This window comes from Dipodomys ordii, unplaced genomic scaffold (assembly GCF_000151885.1).
Source record: "Dipodomys ordii isolate 6190 unplaced genomic scaffold, Dord_2.0 Scaffold4, whole genome shotgun sequence".
Classification (NCBI taxonomy): domain Eukaryota; kingdom Metazoa; phylum Chordata; class Mammalia; order Rodentia; family Heteromyidae; genus Dipodomys; species Dipodomys ordii.
This window is the reverse complement of record NW_012267220.1, coordinates 3875441-3897739: the sequence shown is the minus strand read 5'-3', so window position 1 is coordinate 3897739 and position 22299 is coordinate 3875441. Positions and strand designations below refer to the sequence as shown.

Sequence of the window (22299 nt, the reverse complement as noted above, 5' to 3'; positions counted from 1 at the left end):
CTATTTTAAGATTATTGCTTTAAAAAGTTATTTTACTAAAAAGGAAGAAAATTAGATAGGCATTATTGGAAATGAAACCAAAACATTTACATTACTTCATGACTAAAATTTAAAAATTGATATTGCCTTGTTCATAACACACACTTTGTTCTTTTAATTAATATCAAATATATCAGTTTAATTTTTAGTTTACAGTATTTTGACTGATTAATAGTTAAAATTGGAAGGTACATGATGTAAAACTACTTCATGAGTAAAATGCATAAAAATAAACTATTTTAGAATTAATTTAGTTATTTCCCATTTATGGAGTACAAAGTATCTGCATAATATATAAATGTCTGGGTGGTCATAGGAGAAATGTAAACTTTTTCACAGGTGGCTGTAACTATTGTGGAATTCCTTAGAAAGTGAAAAACATCTCATATACACAGAGTATGACAATTCCAAAGGTATTATTTCTTTTTTTATTCTATTTTCTTGTAAAGATGCTGTACAGAGAGGCCACAGGTACATCAGTAAGGTAATGAGTACATTTCTTGTGGAGCCTTGTTATCACCTCCTTTGTTTTTCTCCCACTGGGAATGTGGCTTAGTGGCAAAGTACTTGCCTAGCATACATGAGGCCCTGGGTTTGATTCCTCAGTACCACATGCACAGAAAAAGCCAGAAGTGGTGCTTTGGCTCAAGTGGTAGAGTGCTAGCCTTGAGCAAAAGAAGCTCAGGGACAGTGCCCAGGCCCTGAGTTCAAGCCCAGGACTGGCCAAAAAAAAAAGAGTCCAAAGATATTATTTCTATACCAATCCTAGATATCTGAGCAATGTCCTGATGATGGTGTTTAGGTGCTTTTCCAGTTTAATCTGGGATAAAATAGCTTCACAATGAATCTGCTCCTCCACTGCTAATTACAGTTATATTTCATCAAGTACATATGCATGACCCAGAGAAATGATAGTGAGCCCAAAAGAAAGTGTGAGCTATTTTATTTTATATCATCTGTGCAGCATTTTCTCCAGGGACATCAGATTACCTCCTTAGCCAATATATACAATAGATAGAAATAAATATGATTGAAGTTTTAACTTCCATTTAAAAAAAAGAAGCAAATCAAGTCCATTGATGGTAGGCCAATAATTTTAAGCTACATGAGAAAAGGAATGAGAAAGTCAATTGTCGATCAAAACAAAAGAAAGAAGAAAAAGAAAAGAAAAAAGCCGTTTCCTCGAGGTAAAACGCGGACACCATTCAGAATTGGAGGTTGGATACAATACCATGTTCAATGACACATATAATGAGTATGTTCTGATAATAACAATGCTGATTTATTACAGACCCTAAGGGAACCAGAGCATAAACCATAGATGAATGCGGTGAACTTATCATAATATAAACAAACCTCAGATGCACATACAGAACACAGTGAAAATGATAGCCAGCTCTGCAGAAAACTGATATTAATGAAACTGGAACTAGATACAAGTACAAAGATGAGAGAGAAGCGAGGAGTGCTAAATAGCTGTTCATGGGACCCATGGAAGGGGCGAGGGGCTCCTACTGAGAAGCAACTAAAGTAAACTTCCTTTGACCAAATGTAGCCAGACTCACATTCGTAAAGTGTTCAGATCTTTGTAGTCAGGGCTGGCATGTGAGCTTTCCCAGTGAGGGGCAGCCTGCCATCAAACAGGAGCAAACACGAACTCAAGACCTATCTACAGGGCTGGGAAGGTGGCTCAGTGGTAGAGTGCTTGCCTTGCATGCATGAGGCCCTGGGTTCGATTCCCCAGCACCACATAAGCAAAAAGGAAAAAAGCCAGAAGTAGCGCTGTGGCTCAAGTGGTAGAGCGCTAGCCTTGAGCTGAAGAGCTGAGGACAGCGCCCAGGCCCAGAGTTCAGGCCCACAACCGGATCTCCCCGGCCAAAAAAAGACCTATCTACATACTTTACATTCATCTATTACTATCTTCCCATGCCTGTACTCATTTTGCTTATACTCATATATGTAATATATAATATACATATACAAGGTGTACAGCAGTTTGAATTATATACATATATCTTATGATCTATAAGACATCTATATATAAGTGAAGATATATAGTATATCTATGTTGAAACCATGATTCACAATAGCCAAAAAACAGAAACAATCTTAGGTCCTTACTAGTAGATGGATAAATGAAACATGATACACATACAATGAAATGATACTTATTTTGAAATGTGATAACCTAGAGATAAACCTTGAGAAAGTCAGCTAACTGAAATACTACAGCAACAAAATATAAATGTTAAATGTCTACACTTACATTACATACAGAGACTAGTCAAATCTCTAGAGAGATAAAAATGGTTGTTGCCAGACCCTGGGGAGAAAAATTCAAGGGAGGAAGAAATGGGAAGATGTTGGGTGTAATTAGAATTTCAGCTTTATATGCTGAAAAACATTCTAGGGATTGTTCGCACAACAGTGTGGCATGTACTTAATGCAAAAAAATGATTACAACAGTAAAATTTATGTGTATTTTGCTACATTAAAATATTTCTCTGAAAACTATTACAATCTACCTTTAAAATACAATCAACTTAATCTAATAAAAGAATCAAATGAAGGCAATGCAATAAAATTGACACAACTTGCATATGATGTGTATTTGGAAAAATATTAAAGCTGTTTCTTGCTTTTAAGAAATTAAAAAACAAAACTAAGACTAGCTGGGAATCAATCAGTGGTTCACAGCTTTCATCCTCGCTATTCAGGAGATTGAGATCTGAGGATTGAGGTTTAAAGCCAGCTAGGACAGAAAAGTCTGCTAGACTCTACTCCAAATAGCCAGAAAAATTCCAGAGTAGACATGTGGCTCAAGTGGTAGAATGCCAGCTGCAAGCAAGAAAGCCTACTGAGTGCAAAAGCTTGAGTTCAGCCATCGTATACACACACACACACACACACACACACACACACACACACACAATTTGTGAATGAAAACAATGAAATAAACATGTCATATTAAACACTAACTTATTTTAATAATGACAAAAATCTAAGGAAGTCTGAGAAATAATATCAAGCAATGGAAAGAGGTGACACTGTTCAGAAAGAAACATACTCTGGTGCTGGGAAGGTGGTTCAGTGGTAAGAGTGCTTGCCTCACATGCATGAGGCCCTGGGTTTAATTCCTCAGCACCACATAAGCAGAAAAAGCCGGAAGTGGCGCTGTGGCTCTTGTGGTAGAACACTAGCCTTAAGCTGAAGAGCTCAGGGACAGCGCCCAGGCCCAGAGTTCAGGCCCCACAACTGACAAAAAAAAAAAAAGAAAAAGAAAAAGAAACATACTCATTATCTGACTTACAAAGCTGTTACAACTTAAAGAGGAAGAAAAACATATTTAAACATGTTAAAAGCAACAACAAGCGAGTGCTGATGACTCGTGCCTACAATCCTTACTCAGGAGGAGGAGGAGATCTGAGGATCACAGTTAAAAGCCAGCCTGAGCAGGAAAGCCTGTGAGACTCTTATCTCCAATTAACCACCACCAACAACAACAACAAGATGGAAGGAGAGTTGTGGCTCACGTGGTAAAGTGCTAGCCTTAAGCAAAAAAGCTCAGGGATAGTACTCAGACCCTCAGTTCAAGCCCCAGAACTGGCACATGCGCGCACACACACACACATCATAGCTGTGATTCTAGTTATTTCTATAATTCTAGCTACTTAGGTGGAGGAGACTGGGCAGATCATAGTTGAAGGCCAACCAAAGGCATATTGGGAAGGGGAGGTGTAAGACCCCTCTCAACAGAAAAAGCTGGATATGATGACAGATATAAAACCTGGTGATATAGCTACAAGGAAACACAGAAATAGGAGGATCATAGTCCAGAGCTGCCTGAGCAAAAGTGAGACCCTACCTTGAAAATAACCAAATCAAAAGGGATGGAGGTATGGCCTTCTTAGCAAATGTGAACATCAGAGCTCAAATCCCAATACTTAAATGTTACCATTTAAGTTAAATGTTAAATGTTCATTTTCTTTTCCTTCATGCCCACAAGAATTATTTACTTGCTTTTAAGTTTAAGGACTTTATTGACAGCAGCTAGGGTTAGATAAATATGTCCAGGACAGTACAGAAAAGCAGTGAATAAAAGAAGAGCTATTTCTCCTTCTCTTCTGCCATTATTGACCAACATGTATTCCTAACTGAACACTGACATGTGAACTAATTAAGACTTCCTTATCTTGGCTTCTGAGTTCATTCCCTAAGATTATCTAGTTATTGTAAACTAATAAAAATATTTAAAGACATTAAAGGGTTGCTTGAAGTCAGAGAATTCACCAACTGACAAGATAAAGACGTGTGCACTGTTTAAAACTCCCAGCCCTGTGTAGGCTAGTAAACATGTCTGGCTTTCATAAAGGAAGAAACTTCCAGTCAGAATGTGTAGCAATGCTGACACGTACCTCAAACATAATCCGACTTGAATTAATGTGCGTGACGATTTCAATTTAAACAAAAGTAAGCTCTAGATTTATTTTACTTCTTGTTCAAATTTTCGCTTTATTGACATTTCTTTGAAGTTGTTCCTATAAACATTTCCAGCCTCCCCAAACTTTTTCTCTTCTGTATTGATGCTTACTAAAATTGTCAAATAAAATAGTACTAGACGCTTCTTTAGAGTTAACATTTCTGTTGAACATTGAATTTCAGAGATGATCTATGTGCCTTTACAAACTTACTTCAGTGTATCAGTATTTTAAAAATGCACCAGTAGGAAAATATTTCTCCCTTAGTCCATTCAGGATGCCAAGAAGAGATCACCATAGACTAGGTAATTCCTAGTCATCAGAAATTTATTTCTGCCAGCTCAGGAGGCTGAGAAGTACAAAGTTAAGGTGCTGTCAGATTTCATATCTGGAGAGAACCCTTTTTGTGGGTAGTACCTTCTCTCTGTTCCTCCCAAGACAGAAGCTCCTTAAATCTCTTTCACAAGAACACTATTCCCACTCATGAGGGCTCTATCCTCATGAGCTAATCACTTCCTAATTGCCCCATATACGAAGGTCCACTCGAGAGCTTATTATGTGAATTCTGAGGACAGACAAACATTCAGACCACAGCACTTCCAAAACAGTGTAGCTGAAGTAGATTCCAGGAATTCACTCCCAAAGGTGCTTCCTACAACTTCCTTCTGTACTGACATCAAAAAATGAAGTGGCCCTGGGAAAGCTTAAACTGTGGCCCAAAGTCACAGGGAGGTATAGATGTGGCCATCTAGTAAGTTCTGTCTCCAACAGAATGGTGAACAAGTTCAACTTAGTGGCCCTTCTACATAAAGGAAAATAGAGCTGGACTCTGGTGGCTCAGTTTTCTCATAATCCTGGGCAAGGAAGTCCATAAAACTCTTGCTTCCAAAAAATCAAATGTGAACCGGTGGCTCAGGTTTAGATTTTTCAGCCTGAGCAGAAAAGCTTAAGGTTAGCACTCAGGCCCTGAGTTCAAACATCAATGAAATAAAATAAAATAAAAGAGACTATAGAGGAGCAAAGAGGCATCCTTTGAAAAAACTGAACTGAGAGAATAAAAACAATGATTTTATTCAGGAAAAAATATATACAGAACTTGTGAGCTCATTGTCTATATAAAAGATATAATCTTTGTGTCAAAAACACAGTATGAGCCAGGTGTCAGTGGCTCATGCCTGTAATCCTAGCTACTCTGGAGGCTAAGATCTGAGGATAATGGTTCAAAGCCAGCCTGGGCAGGAAAGTCAATGAGACTCTTATCGCCAATAAACTACCAGAAAACCAGAAGTGGCGCTGTGGCTCAAGTGGTAAAACACTGGCCTTGAGCTGATGAGCTGAAGGACAGGGCCCAAACCCAGAGTTCAAACCCCAAGAGTGAAAAAACAAAAAGTATTTAAATAAAAAATAAGTGGATACAACTCAATAACTTACTAAACAAGCTAACACTATTAACTTTTGATAATCAAAGTACCTATTTATTTATGTTCCATAAAGCTGCTGAGAACACTGAATTAGCAAATACTGATTCATTGCTCCTAGGCAAATACAGTGTTAGGTTCCTGTGAAATGCTAGTCACAATTTCTTTTAACAACCCATCAAAACCCTGTTTTATGTGTGTTTCTATTTAAAGATACCTTAATATGAAATATTGATTCATTAAAACTGAACTCACAGCCAAGAACACTATGACTCATGCCTGAGTGATTTTATCTTGCACATATTTTCTACAGGACATCGTCACAGCTTGGTGTGAGAGTTTGTGCATGTTTGGTGCTATGTACTTATCTATAAATGATTCTCAGACTGTTATGAATGGTGATTTGTCTTGATCATACAATTTTACCCAGGAAGTCAGTTTTCAAATAAAATCAACTAGGATTTTAAAATAAGCACTTTAACGTTGGTGTAATACCGGGTAAATAGCATAATTTTAATTGTCTTATAGTGAAGATTTAGATGGCATACTTCAACCACCGTCACTTGTGAATTCCTTGGAATCCAGGATGTCTAGTCTGCATTCGGTCATAGTAGTCTCTCCATTATCTAAATCTAACTTATTCATGTTGTTATCCTCTGCATGGAACCTTCCACGCCTTTGATAAAGAAAGGATACATTAATGTTCAAATCAAGTTCATGCATTCTCATATACATCCGTCTGTTTATCCATCCTTTCCATCATCAAATAGTAACCATAGAACTACTGGTGCTAGGGACAGTGATTAGCCATTGGTGCTGGAGATAGTGGTGAGCACCATAATAATGGCTCCTACCCATGTTATCTTACCCATCTAATGGTCTACCTTACCTGTATAATCACCTACCTTGGGATGATTGTATTTTAGTGAAAGACAGATAGGCATCTGAGGACACAAATAATTAAGCCATAGCATACATTCCACTCATCACAGATGCACTAAACTAAACTAAAACAGAACAATGGTTTAGACTCAACCAGAGGTAAAAAAAACTATTTCCAAAGATCTTGAGGTAGAGGATCTTGAGTGACAAATGTGATGCGGGGAGGACCTTGGTGCTTTTGAGGATGAGCGAGAAGAGCATGGAGGTGATGAGAGAAAAGAAGCAGTAGCAAGGAACCTAGGGCCAAATCATGAATTGAGTCTGGATCTTATGTTCGATCCAACAGTGACAGTCTGGGAAGAATGTCACATTGTGAAAGCTTCACGCTGGATTCTGTGTGGACAATAAAACAGAGAGGACCAGGCTTGAGAGCCAAGGTTCCCAAAATGATTTCCAAGCAGAGGTGAAGGGGGACCAGCAGGGTGCTAGAAAATTGGCATAATGTCCTCATCACTTGACATGCAAGGGGAGACAACATGTTAATAGTGTGACTTTGATGTTAATAGTATGACTTTGAACTTTATAAGGGGAAAAAAAAAACAGAATTAAGACTGTTCCTGAAGAAAGCAAGACCATCGAGGGGCTGAGTTTGGGCATATAAAAATAACAAGCCTCCATGGGCACCTGTGGCTCATACCTGTAATCCTAGCTACTCAGGAAGTAGAAATCTGAGAATCACAGTTCAAAGCCAGCCCAGGCAGGAAAGTCTTATCACGAATGAACCACCAGAAAACGGAAGTGGTGCTGTGGCTCAAAGTTGTAGAGCACTAGCCTTGAGCAAAATAGCTCAGGGACTGTAGTCAGGCCCTGAGTTCAAGCCCAAGGTCCATCAAAAACATTTAAAAAGAAGCTTATTAGACATGACCATATGTCAAATACGCAAATGGTGGAGGTAGAAACATGACAGACATAATGCCTAAAGAAGGAGGGACAAGAATGTAGACATGATAAATAAAAGGTTCCATCAGCCAACTAGGGCTGTGACTTTTCCTCAATCCAAAAGCACTGTGATCATTCATTCATTCATTCAACAAACTCAGTGCCTGAAATAAAAAGGCTTTCCATGTGTTCTCCTAGTTTTGGAAAATATCAGAGAGTATCACTATTACTTTACTGATAAACCAAAAATTAAGTAAAACTTCAAAGCAGCTTCAAAGTCAATAGTTTCATTTTTCTCAGTTTTTAGGTCCTGGTATGTAAAATAAGCCTTTTCTGACACCATTCCTGTGTTAGAAACTTCCATAATACAGGGAGTTATTTATTGAATGAGTTATGTTTCATAATTCTTGAAATATTACAAAACACAGGCAATATGATCACTGAGTAGATATTTTTTCAATAAACTAGTTTGAGTCTAAATTTCAGATGAAATCCTTCTTGCCAATTTTAGGTCACTGCTAACAGTAAACTGGGCTGTGTGAACCATGTTTATGCTCCTATTACTCCATTCCAAGACAAGAATTCAAATGTGAACCAAATAATGTCAAAACCAAAAATTCCAAAACTGCAAAGTAGTCACAAGCATGAAATACAACCTCATGATCAAAGCAGAAAGCATTTCCTTTTCATGATTAAAGGAAATGTATCTAGGAAAGTAAACAGCATGTGTAAGGGGATAGACCCAAGTACCAAAGAAAAGAAAAAATAATAATAACGAGCCACTGGCTCACAGGTAGGATATAGAATATTCTAGCTTGATAGGTTGCACCAAGAGTTCCTTGCTGTCCAAGACAGGCCCTTAGTTTACTACACCATGTTCACTCTTGGAGTGGCTAGATGGTGCCCTCTTACTCGGGTTCTAGGACAATGAACTGAATTCTAATCCGTACAGGAATACTCTCCAGCCATGAACGATGAATTTCTGACTTCTTTCCTGGACCTGCTTTTTCCCACCTCAGTTTGAGTTCTCGGTATCTAGTCTGTTGCTTTGACTTAAACACTGAGTTCCTGAAAACTTCCCTCACTGCTTGGCTTCTAATCCCTTCCTGGATCCTTTTTGTTCCACAAAAATAAAAATGATACATTAGGCAGCCTTAGTAGTTTTGGAATCAGACTTTGATCCAGAAGTCTTACTGATTTTTAGTTCATTTTAGCACTTCCTTTAATAATCACAACCTTGTACAGATCTCCTGATACCTATTTTTAATGAAATTGAAAATGATTAGGAGTGCTTACATTTGATTTTTTTTAATTGTCTAGGTAACCGGAGATAAAAGCAAGAAAAGAGAAAGGGGTTCCCAGTAGCAAAAAGAGACTATCTACTTTTTAACCTCTTCGAAGAGAAATGAAAGTGCTGTTACTTACTAGTTGGTGGGGAGAGAAAAAGGCCTATGTATTTGTTACATATATTAACGAAACAACAAAAAAACTATTGTCAGCACTTCAAACATTCTGATTCAAATAGCATAGTTAATGTAAACCCACTTTAATCTTCTCCAAATGTCTGCAACAAGAGGAAAGAAAAGAAACTTCCGCCCTTGATGTTGCATTTTATAGGCGATCATTTGCTTCTTCACTGATTAAAAGGCTGATTTCTCTGCTTTTTTGGCCCATTTAATGAGGAGCCTCTTAAATGCCACTGTCATTTATGGAGAATATGCTCCAAGAAGGTTGCCTGAAAGACTTTACCTCAAAGGCCTGGAAGTTCAGCCCGACATGGTAGCCCTCAGACACAGCTATTTTCCACACACATTCCTTCATTGGTCGGTAGTCATCGGGATAATTAGGAGACTGAATCTGCCCTTCATTTTTACGTATCTCACCTCCACAGATGGCTGAAGAACACAAACAAACAAAGCAATGAACCTAGGCATTCCATTTCATTTTCCATTTCTTTTGAGGTTAAGATTTAAGTTCAGTGCCTGGAACTATGACTATAAACCAAGTGATATTACAAAAAAAAAAAAATCAAAGCTGGCTGTTGGTGCTATTGTAAAGATTTAGAGGGTAATAATAATAGTCACTTAACTATAAACATTAGATAATGATCATCCATGGAATATATAATCTTCACCACTGTGATATCACTTCTTCACAAAAGCAAGTTTTTTTTAAAAAACTTTTAAACGCTTTTAGAGATTTTATAAATCCACTTTCTGGGAATTTGTTCTGTGAATCTCTGCCCAGCTTGATCTGGTCTTTTGACCACAGGTAAAAATCACTCATCAGCAGAGAAGTTTCACCCCATACAGAACTCACTCACTGGACTTCTGGCAGTGAGCTAGTTCCATGTGTTCAACAGCTGTAGCTCCATCCACATAACCCTCTTCCTGGCCATGCGGGAAATCTTTGGAACAAAATGCTTCCATTTACTTAAAAAGTTTAAAGGAAGCAGAACTCTTTTGTGTTAGAAATCATCTTAAGTCCCTGACTAAAAAGGAGCTCTTCGGTCCACAAGCTGTCCCCTCCCCCTCAAAAAAAAAGAACAGGAGCTATTACTAAATCCCAGAAGAACAATGCCAGTTGATTGTTTCAGAAAAATCTAGAACCAAGAATGGAATAAATTCTCTTCTGAATGCTGCCTCTTCTATTTAGACAAAGCATACTTCAGAGACGTGCACAATTACTTTCTGTGCCATTTGTTACAATAGATTATTTCAGCAGCCTGGGGACCAAATACATATAAAATCACTACAAAGGAAAACCATTTATTTCTTCATCATATTGTGGTCGTATCATGAAACCAATAATTAAGCTTTAAGAACTCTTTCACAATTTGTTCCTCCCATTAATTCTTGAGTACATTTCATTATTCATCTATCACTGACACCAGAAAATACGTTGTTTGTGAAATTTCCATGTAGGAAGTATTTTCATTTAAAAAAAATCATCCTTTGAATATCAAAATGCAAGTTTCTAATTGTAACTATGGTTACAACATCCTTTTTTTTTAATATTTAAGAAGTTGTGAAAACAAAAACAAACCAAAAGAGAAGTTGTCCAAAGAGGTTTTAATTTAACATGTAAGTCTGTAAAGACAATGAATGCATCATGATCCATGTTACCCTCCCCCCTTTTGATTGTTCTTCTCCATCTCTCACAACCCCATTCATCCCCTCGGTTTATCTAGTTCCATTTTCAGGTATGTACATTGAATATTATGACAGTGTTTGCCCAACTTCCTACCCCCTCTTCTATCTCATCATTATGTTAGTAGAATGGACAGGGCATTTCTGATAGGAGACCTAAGATGAAATGAGCTCTTCACTGTGGGTGACTTACCTTCATAGACAGCTGCAAACCCTTTCCCTACCCAGTTACTGCTGCTCCGAAACTCAACCCACATCCTGCTGTCTGTAGAAGTCAGAACTTCCGGCACTTTGTCCCCACAGAATCTACCTAAAAGAAATACAAGAATAGACTCCTAAATGAAACTCTGTTCTCTACTCGCTCTCCACACCAGCCACAAATTATCCAATGGTTGTCTCCTATTTTGATTCCTTGACATTAGAGCCAACACTAATATCTGCCTTAATTTTTGCTTACTAAGGGAACGAAGTAGTTGCTTTATGTCTACTTATAAAGCCCCATCCTACAAGGGGCTAGGTAAACTCACAAAGATATACATAAATGGTCACAGGTAGGGAACTATAGAAATCCAGAGGAATCAGAGAATGGCATGAGTCATCCCGGGGAACTAGTTCAAATCATCCATCTTGCCATTAGTGGGAGAGTCGAATGCATTCTCAGCCCAAGGAGGAGCTCTCTCTTTCTCTATCCAGGCCCAATGGTATAGCCACAGAACTGGATAGTATTACTGCCCATGCTCTATTACTTCTACTAGGCCATCATCTGCAATGTTACAGTAGTGTCACAGATGGTACAAGTCTTGGGTCTGAATTTTTAGATTCTTTTCTAATTGTGAATTTATTGGTAAGAGTTAAGGAAAAAGTGAATATAATAATGCTGTTCCTCCCACATCCTTCTGCAAAGATGTGCTGATGCTTTCCTTCATCTGAATTCTGATTTTTCACAAGACAACTGGTGAAGTATGACCAAGTACATGAAATGATTCTGAACATATTACATTATTATTAAAACTATCTGTATTACTATATTAGTAAAACTATCTTTAGCATACGAAGGTAGCTACTAGGCAGCTGACTTTGAAAAGACAATAAACACATACACAATTTTTCTGGCTTCATAAAAATAAAAACTATAACTGCAAATTGAACATGATGACAACATTGCAGAAAGTTACCTTGCTGAGCCTAGCACTGGAGAAGACTACACTCAATCTTCACATTCGGACTGGATTATCAACCTCCTATTTCAACCACTTCAAATCAACTACCATGCCATTTGTATATTTCACCTGAATATTTTCATACGGTTGATCACTGTTGACCACACACATTTTAATTGTGAGATGAGTCTTTAAAGAGCCGGCCAGAATACATGCATAACTGAACAGTACCTGCTTACCCAGGAGAGGTGATTTCCTCCAGTATCCGTCCCTCACTTCAATGTAGTCATACCAGCACAAACTACTCTTGTATAGGTCCATTGTGGTAAAATTTAAGACAATCTGCAACATGATAGACCAACACAGAGAGCAAAAGTAAGTGTTAAAGAATATACAGAGATTGCATTCCTAGAGGTAAGGCCACCTAAATGGAAGTGAAAATGGATGTGCAGCTAATTCTTTTTCTATATTCATACTATGCTAATGTTCTTCTTAAATACCTTGATAACACTTTTTCACATTCTCATTCAGATTTACTAAGAACAACAGAAACATCATCATGTTAATGGCGGTAATAAATGAAATGGTTTAACCATGAGCCCAGCATTTCTGTGAAGTTAATGTGGACCAATTGTGGAACAAACAGAGACTTTTATTCAAATAGTTTATTTTGAATCATCCTAAGATATACCTAATTTAGATCAGGAAGAAATTCAAGTTTCCCATGAGTGCTTCTTCGTTAATAATTTATTTCAAAGGCAACTAGTCAGACATCTGTAATTATGTTAAAAATCACCACCATGTGCCATATTCCCAGAACATAATATCATTGTGTGTGTTGAAATGTTTAAATGTAGCCTCAGCAATCGAATTTGTTCTTCTGACTATAATTAAAGTCACATGTTACTATTCTTCTCTAGATCCAAAGATATATATTCAAAGACCTTTCAAGTTAGAAGACCCTTTATTCTTTACTTTGTTTTTGGAATGATGGGGTCTATTTTGTAAAGATAATTTAAGAGCCATTTTAGGAAAGGTAACTTTCTTGTTGCTTTACAAAAGACTTCACTTTTTGACTCATTAACTCTTTTATTACCCCCACCCCAAATAAAACAACTGATCATGAGAAATAGCAATTTATGAAGTAAAATTCACTTGGATACCCTAGTGTATATTCTCATTTTAAATCTCATGCTAACTGCTCTGCTTAAAATATCTAAGCTGCTTGAAGATGGAAGTAGCCTGTCCTTATCTCCTAAAATCAAAATAACTTGAGATTATTTATTTATTTATTTATTTATTATTTATACTGCCAGGCTTTGGTGGATGACTATAATCCTAGCTGTTCAGGAGGTTGAGTCTGAGGATCGTGGTTCAAAGCTAGCCCAGGCAGGGAAGTCTGTGAGACTTTTATCTGCAAGTATCCACCAGAAAACTAGAAGTAGAGCTGTGGTGCAAATTATTAAGAGTGAAAAAAGTTCAGGGACAGTGCTCAGGCCCTGAGTTCAATGAAATAAAATGTTTTACCATAAAATGATAGCAGTTTAACAATATTTAAAGAATGAAAGAACCAACTTATGATAGAAAAGCTGAATATAAGAACTTTAAAGCAATAACAAAAAGGAAGAGGAAAATATAATCAGTAATCCTAAATCTGTATTCCAGAAAGTCTTTCCAGTTCTGGGCTGAAAAAGAAAAGTGTTCCCCTTTTTCAAGAACTTGCAGTTTGGCTTAGGCAGCTCTTGCTGGTAATTCTAGCTACTCAGAAGGTTGAGATTTGAGGATCAAGATTAAAAGCCAAGCAATGCACACAAATCACAAGATTCTTATCTCCAATCAGGCAGCAGAAAGCTGGAAGTGAAGGTGTAGTTCAAATGGGAGACTGCTAGCCTTGAATGAAAAAGTCAAACAAGAGCACTAGGCCCTAAGTTCAAGTCCCAGTAGATGCACACTCCCTAAAAAATTTTGATTAAAAAAAATAAATTTGCTTAGTCCTTTCCAGTTTGAAGACATAATATCATTATGGAGATTTCTCATGGAGACTTATGGCTAGGTACCACCCTAATAAAAGATAAAATTGCACATGGTAGATTTCAAGTAACCATGCAGCTTAATGTGTCCTTTTTGATAATTAAGAGATAAAAATTAAGGATGATTTTTAAAAGAGGCTATTTAAAATTTATAATCCAGCATGTTATAAAACCTATTTCATCTTCCCCATTTGGACTTGTGTTTTCATTCACTCAATTTTATTATTCCAAATAAGAAAACTATTCAAAAATGTTCCCAAATATCTGAGGGCAAAGTCCTAATCACTCCTGTCTTTCCAATATTTCTCAACACTTATGAAAATATTTTATTTGGTTAATTATTTCTACCAATGACCTAAAACATTTTCTCCTCCAAGACCACATTAGTTATTCTTAGACTATAGTTTAGAAAGCATTATTTTTTTGTTTTTTAACTTAACTTCAACCCTGGTAGAAAGGAAGAACACTGACAATAAGTTTCATTCCTCATTTCTATTCTCTCCACAGCAACTGCCCGAGTGTTAGCTCTATAGAATCATATAATAACATATTTGTTGTAACTGTAAAGGCAAAGCTAGAATATAGAGGCAAAAAAGACACCAGGTTATGTTTTGTGACTCAAAGGGTTATTTTATAATGATGTGAAAACAGTTTCAATTTCTTTCTGGATGAGAGGGGGAAAATCAACTACTTTGGATGCATGTATATCATCAAATGTCACCCAATGTTGAAAACAATGTAGATAGATTGCTAACAAACAGTTAATATCTGAAGTCTTGGAATATGCACATACATACACACACACAATGGGATGGAAGAGGGGGATAATTCTGAGCAGAAAAGTTTCCTATCTTGTTTATAATCTTCCCATTTAAGCACCAAGCACCGTGGAGGAACAAAACCGGCCTGACACTAATATAAAACACAGAGATCCTTAAGTAGAAAATGTAATAAAGATAGGTTTTCTAAAATCAAATCTCAAGGCTCTTACTATAGAAATAAAAGTTCTGGCCTTTGACTAATGTTGCTAGCACAATCCTTACTTGAATTACAAATTAAAAGCACTTGGGAAATACTAGTTTTTTTGTGAAGATGCTATTTTATGGAAATACATTGCATCTTTCAAAGAATGATAATATGGGCACTACATAAGGCAATTACAATAAATGTTTTACTTCTGAAGGTAAATAGGAGTATCAATTTAAAATTAATCATAGGTCCCTCAGAGCACACGATAGGGCAGAGGGCAAGGAAGAGGAGTCTTAGCTGAACCAGGCAACACAATTGCAATTGGATCAGCTTATTAAGGGCTTCTTGTTTGACAATGCTGCAGAGTGAAGAATCTTGAAGAAAGGCAGATCACAGTTCAAGGGACTGTATGGCCACAAGTCTCTAGAGAATGATATAATCGATGATCTTTTGTCAGCACAGTTAAGACATTATTGACTACCTAAACAAATTTCTCGACACCATAAAAAGGTCAATTAGAAGACCATTTAGGCCTTAGAGAATTGAGAACCAGGAAGATACAATCCTTACTAATTAGCCTGAGATTAACAAATGACTTTAGAGAGAGATGACAATAAAATAAAAATCGGCATGATAAAATTGATTGTTCTAACAAGAAGTCTAAATAAATCTAATAAGATCCCTCTATTGACTAGAATGTTTTTTATAAAGATTCATACAGAATAAATCAGTAAATGAATAATCCCATTAGCAAATATTACCTGCATCCCTCAGCTCTTCAGCTCAAGGTTAGCACTCTACCACTTGAGCCACAGCGCCACTTCCGGCTTTTTTCTTTTTGCTTATGTGGTGCTGAGGAATCGAACCCAAGGCCACAGGCATGCAAGGCAAGCGCTCTACCACTGGGCTATCTTCCCAGCACCATCCTATTTTTTTGTAAATAAAGTTTTATTGTACACGTTCTTTTACCGTATTATCTGTGTTGGCTTCTGGTACTGCACTGTTAGAAATATATTGTTGGGACACAGTCTTATAATACATACAGGATAAACATTTATCACATACTTTTTCCATTAAAGTTTGCCAAGGCTTGGAGTAATGTATCATTAAGGCTTTATTTAGCTGTGAAATTGTATTACACTGAAAAGAAAAAACATTATATTTTCCCTACAACTAGAAGCTGTTCTTGATCAGGAATCAGAAGACCTGAGTTCTAGCTTAAGTTCTAGCTCCTCAGTTTGTTATTTTACTGAAATGTTATCAAGTTTATAAACTTTATTCCCGCAAGTTGGCAGCCATTGGATCAGGCTAATCTCACCAGGATTAAATCACAGAGATTTAAGTAGATGATGGGTAGAAAAATACTCATACACACTATAAGAGTCCCAGGCATGAACAGCATACTGGCAATTGTTTTATTCAGGCATCCTTCACAAAGTAAACTTTGAAAACATGTATGTGATTTTAAAAAAATATCAATCTAATTTTCTAAAGCCAATTACCCTGAGGAATGTAAAACACTGGTTTAATTTTAGTTCCATAAGAAAATCAACATGTTACAATAAAGGACTTGAAACCCCAAAGAATAGATGGGGAAACAGGACCTAGATTTAAGTTCCTGTCTTATCACTAGCTGGTCGAGTAGCCGCAGATACACTCTGAGGTCCACCAGAGATGAATTACCTGGTATACAGCTCAAATCTACCTATGTTGAAATTTTGCTTTGTCCTTGCCAGCTATAAACCAGAACATTTTCTTACCATTTTCCACAGTCCCCACCCCTATCCCATATCTTGTTAATTGCCAATTTCTATAGTGAATTGGAGCCATAACATGTCCTTAAAAACTTACCCTTCCTTGAAGATTTTACAAGATCAGTGCTATCCATAATTTTGAATCATGAAATAGCATTGTATGATATGCCTTGGTTTTAAGTCTTACATTTCTCCTATATATCCTGAACTCATTGGCCGTTTTAATCTTAGTAAAGCTTGGAGTCTATCAATGTAGAAACATGCAAAACTCACTTTTGCTGTACAAATATGCTACTTGTCCTGAGGGTATGGGTGGGGTTGGAAGAGAAAGAGGAACAAGATGGAAGAGGTGACATCAATCAAGATGCATTGTAGTAATAAACTGATATGCTGAATTGAAATTCTCTTGTACTACTACTTAAAAGGTAATTTCAAAAAGGAAGGAAGAAGGGAAGGAGGGAGGGAAGGAGGAAGCAAGCAAGGAAGGAAGGAAGGAAGTGAGGGAGGGAGGGAGAGAGGGGAGAAAGGGAGAGAGGGAGGGAAAGATGAAGGGAGAGAGCAGAGAAAGAAGGGAAAGAAAAAAGAGGGAAAGGAAAAGGAAAGAAGGAAAGAAGGAAGGAAGGAAGGAAGGAAGGAAGGAAGGAAGGAAGGAAGGAAGGAAGGAAGGAAGGAAGGAAGGAAGATCAATGTATATTTCTCCCTGCCCTTACCTATACCTTGAAACTCTCACCACCTCCCACGCAATACAAAACGTTCTCATGCTCAGTCATGCTTGGATGTCTTAACAAGATCTGAAATGTCCTAAATAACCATGACAAGTTGCATCTTGCTTTCTTTTAGTTTTTCCAGAGTTTGGCAATTACACTCTGAGTTGTAAGCATGTGAGATTCTTGATAGCAGTGATTTATTTTCCGGATAAGAGACATATTTATTTCAGTTGACTCAAAACGTGAGATAGCAATTGTTAATTTTTAAATAGAGCCTTTGGCAATATAAACACAATATAGTAAATTGGCCCCACCCATGTAAAGCATGGGTGAATGATGAAAAACAAATGTTCGCAAAAATGACATCAGCAATCTGTTCTCATTCAAAGGAAATTATTTCTAAGGAACAGAAAACTCAGTAGTGTGTGTTTTTCTATGACCTCAATACAGCTACTTTCCTAGCTGAACATTCTTGACTGCTCCCAGGAAGAACTATGCAATGTGACAAGCAGATTGAACAGGGATCTTTCCTGACTGTCTAATGCTCAGTCCTAGGAAGACATATGTATGAACTGGCAATAGTCTATTTAACATGATTTTTCTTTTAAATGGACAAATCTACAGCATTAAGTTCATTCACACTGTTGAAACATTAACTTTATATCTTAAAACATTTTTCTCCTGCACAAAATAATATATGCTAATACAGAAAACAAAGAAATAAAAAAGAAATAAGCTCATAAGCTCACCAAGAAGAAAAATACATTATTTTGGTAGACATCCTTCCAAGGTTTTAATTAAAAGCTGATGTATGTTATTTAAATATTTGATCATTTTATTCCTATGACTTTTAGCCCGCTTTTAATTTTCATATCAGACTGTAGACATGTTCTCACATCAGGATTTTTCTCTTATTTTTCAAAAATTGTTTCCTTTTTATTGTTATAAAAACCTTCTTTGTTCATACAAGAAATTTCTGACTGAAAATGCCATATTTCGAAAAATATGGAAAGAATACCAAATACCCTACAGAAAAGCTCTTTGGACTTTAATGTCATATGTATTGCAACTTTGCCAGTTTGATAATGACATACATCACATCATTGTTGATTCAAAGAGCAATTTCTTGTCAAAGAGTGAAAGTAAACGATTCCATTGAAATTATAAAATCAAATGAAAATCTATTTGTATTGACACTTAAGTAAACTCCCACCATAAAATGAAAAACACACACATACACATTTTTTTGGGGGGGGTCCGGTCGTGGGTCTGAACTCTGGACCTGGGCACTGTCCCTCAGCTCTTCAGCTCAAGGCTAGTGCTCTACCACTTGAGCCACAGCACCACTGCTGGCTTTTTTCTTTCTGCTTATGTGGTGCTGAGGAATCGAACCCAGGGCCTCATGCATGCAAGGCAAGCGCTCTACCACTGAACCACCTTCCCAGCCCCAACACATTTCTTTATATGTACACATACATATGTATTTCAATATATGAATAAATGCATATGCATGCTTATAAAAGAAGGCTTTTGCCTCCTCTGGAGTAATTCTGACCTGTTTCTAGGCTAGTCCATTCTCTTTTGACATTATGGTGATTTTAATCACTAAGGCTTCATCATATTTTTCTGGTGTCTTACAGTACAACCAGCCTTAATGCTTGAAGGTGTCTTCAAACTTGCTTTAATTATGATAGCATCACTAATGCAGGCAAGAATTTATTGCCTTGCACATACAATAGCATTGAGAAATATAAGGAAAGGGGTGGGCTGAAAGGGAGGCAAAAATGTTGAACTGGTGACACAGATCAAGACATAACCTAAAACTAAAGTGAGTAAGGGAAGGGTTGGCTGGGTTGGGAGAGATGGATGAGAATGTTGGGAAGGGTGACACTGATCACGATACCCTGTATTCATAAATCACTTTGGTGGATAGCAACTCTGTAGTATAACTATTTAAGGCAATAAAAAAGACTGCAAAAAAATATAACGGAGATGCCACTTGACACATGGTGAAGGTCTTCACTCACGGGAGATGAACATGGCACTCCTGCAGACATCACCTACCTTCTCTCCTGGGGTGACGGACACACGCCAGATACAGTGTGTGTAGGAGGGGTAGCCGTTGGGAAAGCCGGGAGAGGACAGGTTTCCACTGGACTCCTGCAGGGTTTCTCCACATGCTGAAGGGAACAAGAAGATGGGAGGCTATGCATTAATTTTCATAAAAGATATAGGTATAATAAAGTTATATATATATATATATATCTTTCCATTGATTTTCGTTTTCATTTTGTTATCAATAAAAGGTCTTACTATGTAAAGAAGTCAGGCTGGTGTCAAACTTCTAAGTGATAGAATTAGAACTGTATGCAACTCTAAGAATAATTTTTGCTTTCCTAAAACTATTTATTTATATGTTTCTATTACAGAATTTCTGTATATCTTTAATAGCATCATTCGCGTTTGTATACATAAGATTAGGAAGGAAATGAATTGCCATCCATAGAGTTCTCTCTAGTGTTGATCTTTCTCATTCTTTCTCACACAGCAATGAAAAGGATATCCAAGTTCAACCTCAGTCAGGGAGAACCTAATTGACACAAGTCCAAGACCACATAAAATATACCATCCAGATACTCAACATGAGTTAAATAAATGAATGTTCGATGTGAACTGAATAAATTGAACGGAGACTACTATGTCAAGGTTGAAATATCTGAAATGATAATAGCCATGCAATAAAAGTGATCTTAAAATATCATGCACAGTATTTTGAAATAATTTATAAAATAATCCAGCAGAAAAAAGCCACCATGGGAAGTTTGTATCTTACAGAAGCTCTAAATATGTACTCTCTCTGTTGATCATAAATAAAAATTGCTTGAAAAGCAAATAGTATGGTTTATTTTTTCTCTTATTAACCTTGTCTTATTCATTGACAGTCGTTACCAGGCATTTTGAAATAATGAGTTATTAGCTGCATGGCACCACAATCTCTGTTTGGGTATTACTGGGGTCCGCATCGTTCTATTATGGGCTTTCTGGCTGTGTGGGACAGGCATGGCATGAGGTTTCATGAACTTAGGCTGCCTTAAGTAACTCTAATTCAAGACTGATTAGTCCAATGATGCTATTTGTCTTTATAACCATCACTCAACAATCGGAAAGACCAATCTCTTCGCTGAAGGAGACCAGGAGTACAAACTGAGATATCAACATATTACAGAGCAATAGCTACCAGCAGTCAAATTCTTGTCTCATGAAACCCTCAATAAATTATAAATGGTTCTGCATTTCTTGTGTTAAAGAAAGATAATGGCACAGAAAGTATAAAATAGAACTGTAAAAACAGCCTGAGAGGTATAAATATTTATTCCAAAAAAATAGATACTATATTTGTACAACAAAATAAATTTAAAGGAGCAATGTTTATTCTGATGTGACAGCCAGACAGAAGGAGCTTTAGAAGAAAATGAAAATGTTCAAGGTCAAAAATACATAATTTAGCCCAGTTGGATGAATCATTTAGATATTCCACTAATGCTTTACAGAAGTAAAAAAAAAATGAGTGGAGGTTTTATTAACATAAATAATGTGCTTCCAAGTAGGAGATCAGTTTAGATGCTAAATCATGATTTGGGGGTTGAGTGTGTTTCAATGAGAAAATTATAATTCACAACTGCTTCAAAATAAATTTTATAAGGATTTGATGTCTCACTAAAGCCACACAGCATGCTTTGAGTAGATTCCCTAAAGTGGAATTAAAACAAGTGAATATATTTAATTCACAAATGTATACAAGCAATATGTTACTTTGATATATGTCAGTGATTCTAAGTACAGAGTAGTTACAGAGTCTACAATATGACCAACTTAGACCACTGGAGTATTCGAATTAGCATCTTCACTCCATGACTTTACCCCCACTTTTGCCAGTTGTCAAACATCTTGTAACTCACTGGAAATGTAGTTAGAACTTTTTTATTTGTTTGGCAACACACTGATGAATTCCTAGCAGTAAGATTTCCATTTTTATGCTGTTTTCTTAATGTCCTTGCAAAGAAAGAAAGCCCTCACGGAGGACCTGATTCTGGAAGGATACCCTGTTGACATTGACAAGGAAACATTTGAGAATGAAATCCTATTCCTACTTAATGACAATCAACCGTCCAATGTTCTTGTCTAAAAGAAAGCAATGTGCTGTCTTTGTGCTTTACATTCAGCTTCTGGCACTTTGTTTGTAGGTCTAGGTGCTCCAGGGGTCTTTCTCCCTCATTTTATGATCACTAACTATGAAGTGTTCATGGTTCCCCAGCACAGTTGGTCAAATCATGGCATATGTATCTGGAGGCGCACAGTCAAGCAGAGCCCTGCGTCTGCATTTCTACAGTTGCAATACCTGGACATCTATACAGCTTTCTTGCCTGGGCAATATCTCCTTTGCTTAAACGTGTTCTCTGACCAATGGCTGGACGTATACCATTATCATCACGGGAGGGGAGAATGGTATCCAGAAACATCCCCCTGAACAAAACAAAAACAGACCACACTTAAGTCATCACATTACAATTCACAAATCTAAGGTACATTTTTTTTCCAATTCAAGTCAATCAAAGGATTGTTTTGCTGCAACCAAAAGGAGTAAGAGGAGGAGGAGGAAGAGGAGGAGGAAGAGGAGGAGGAAGAGGAGGAGAGGAGGAGGAAGAAGAGGAAGAGAAGGAGAAGGAAAAGGAAGAGAAGGAGAAGGAAAAGGAGGAGGAGGAGGAGGAAGAAG

General features: G+C 37.0%; 1 protein-coding gene across 1 annotated transcript in view; it reads right to left on the bottom strand.

Annotated features, from left to right (window-relative positions):
* The window catches only part of Tll1 (tolloid-like 1), a 90213-nt gene that overhangs the window by 26749 nt on the left and 41165 nt on the right, over positions 1–22299 (bottom strand). The window contains exons 8-12 of the mRNA XM_013023704.1: positions 21925–22049; positions 19590–19705; positions 12305–12407; positions 11099–11215; positions 9506–9651 (exon numbers count right to left, since the gene is read on the bottom strand). Of these exons, the coding sequence (XP_012879158.1) occupies positions 9506–9651; positions 11099–11215; positions 12305–12407; positions 19590–19705; positions 21925–22049 (607 nt within the window). The remainder of the gene's footprint in view (positions 1–9505; positions 9652–11098; positions 11216–12304; positions 12408–19589; positions 19706–21924; positions 22050–22299) is intronic.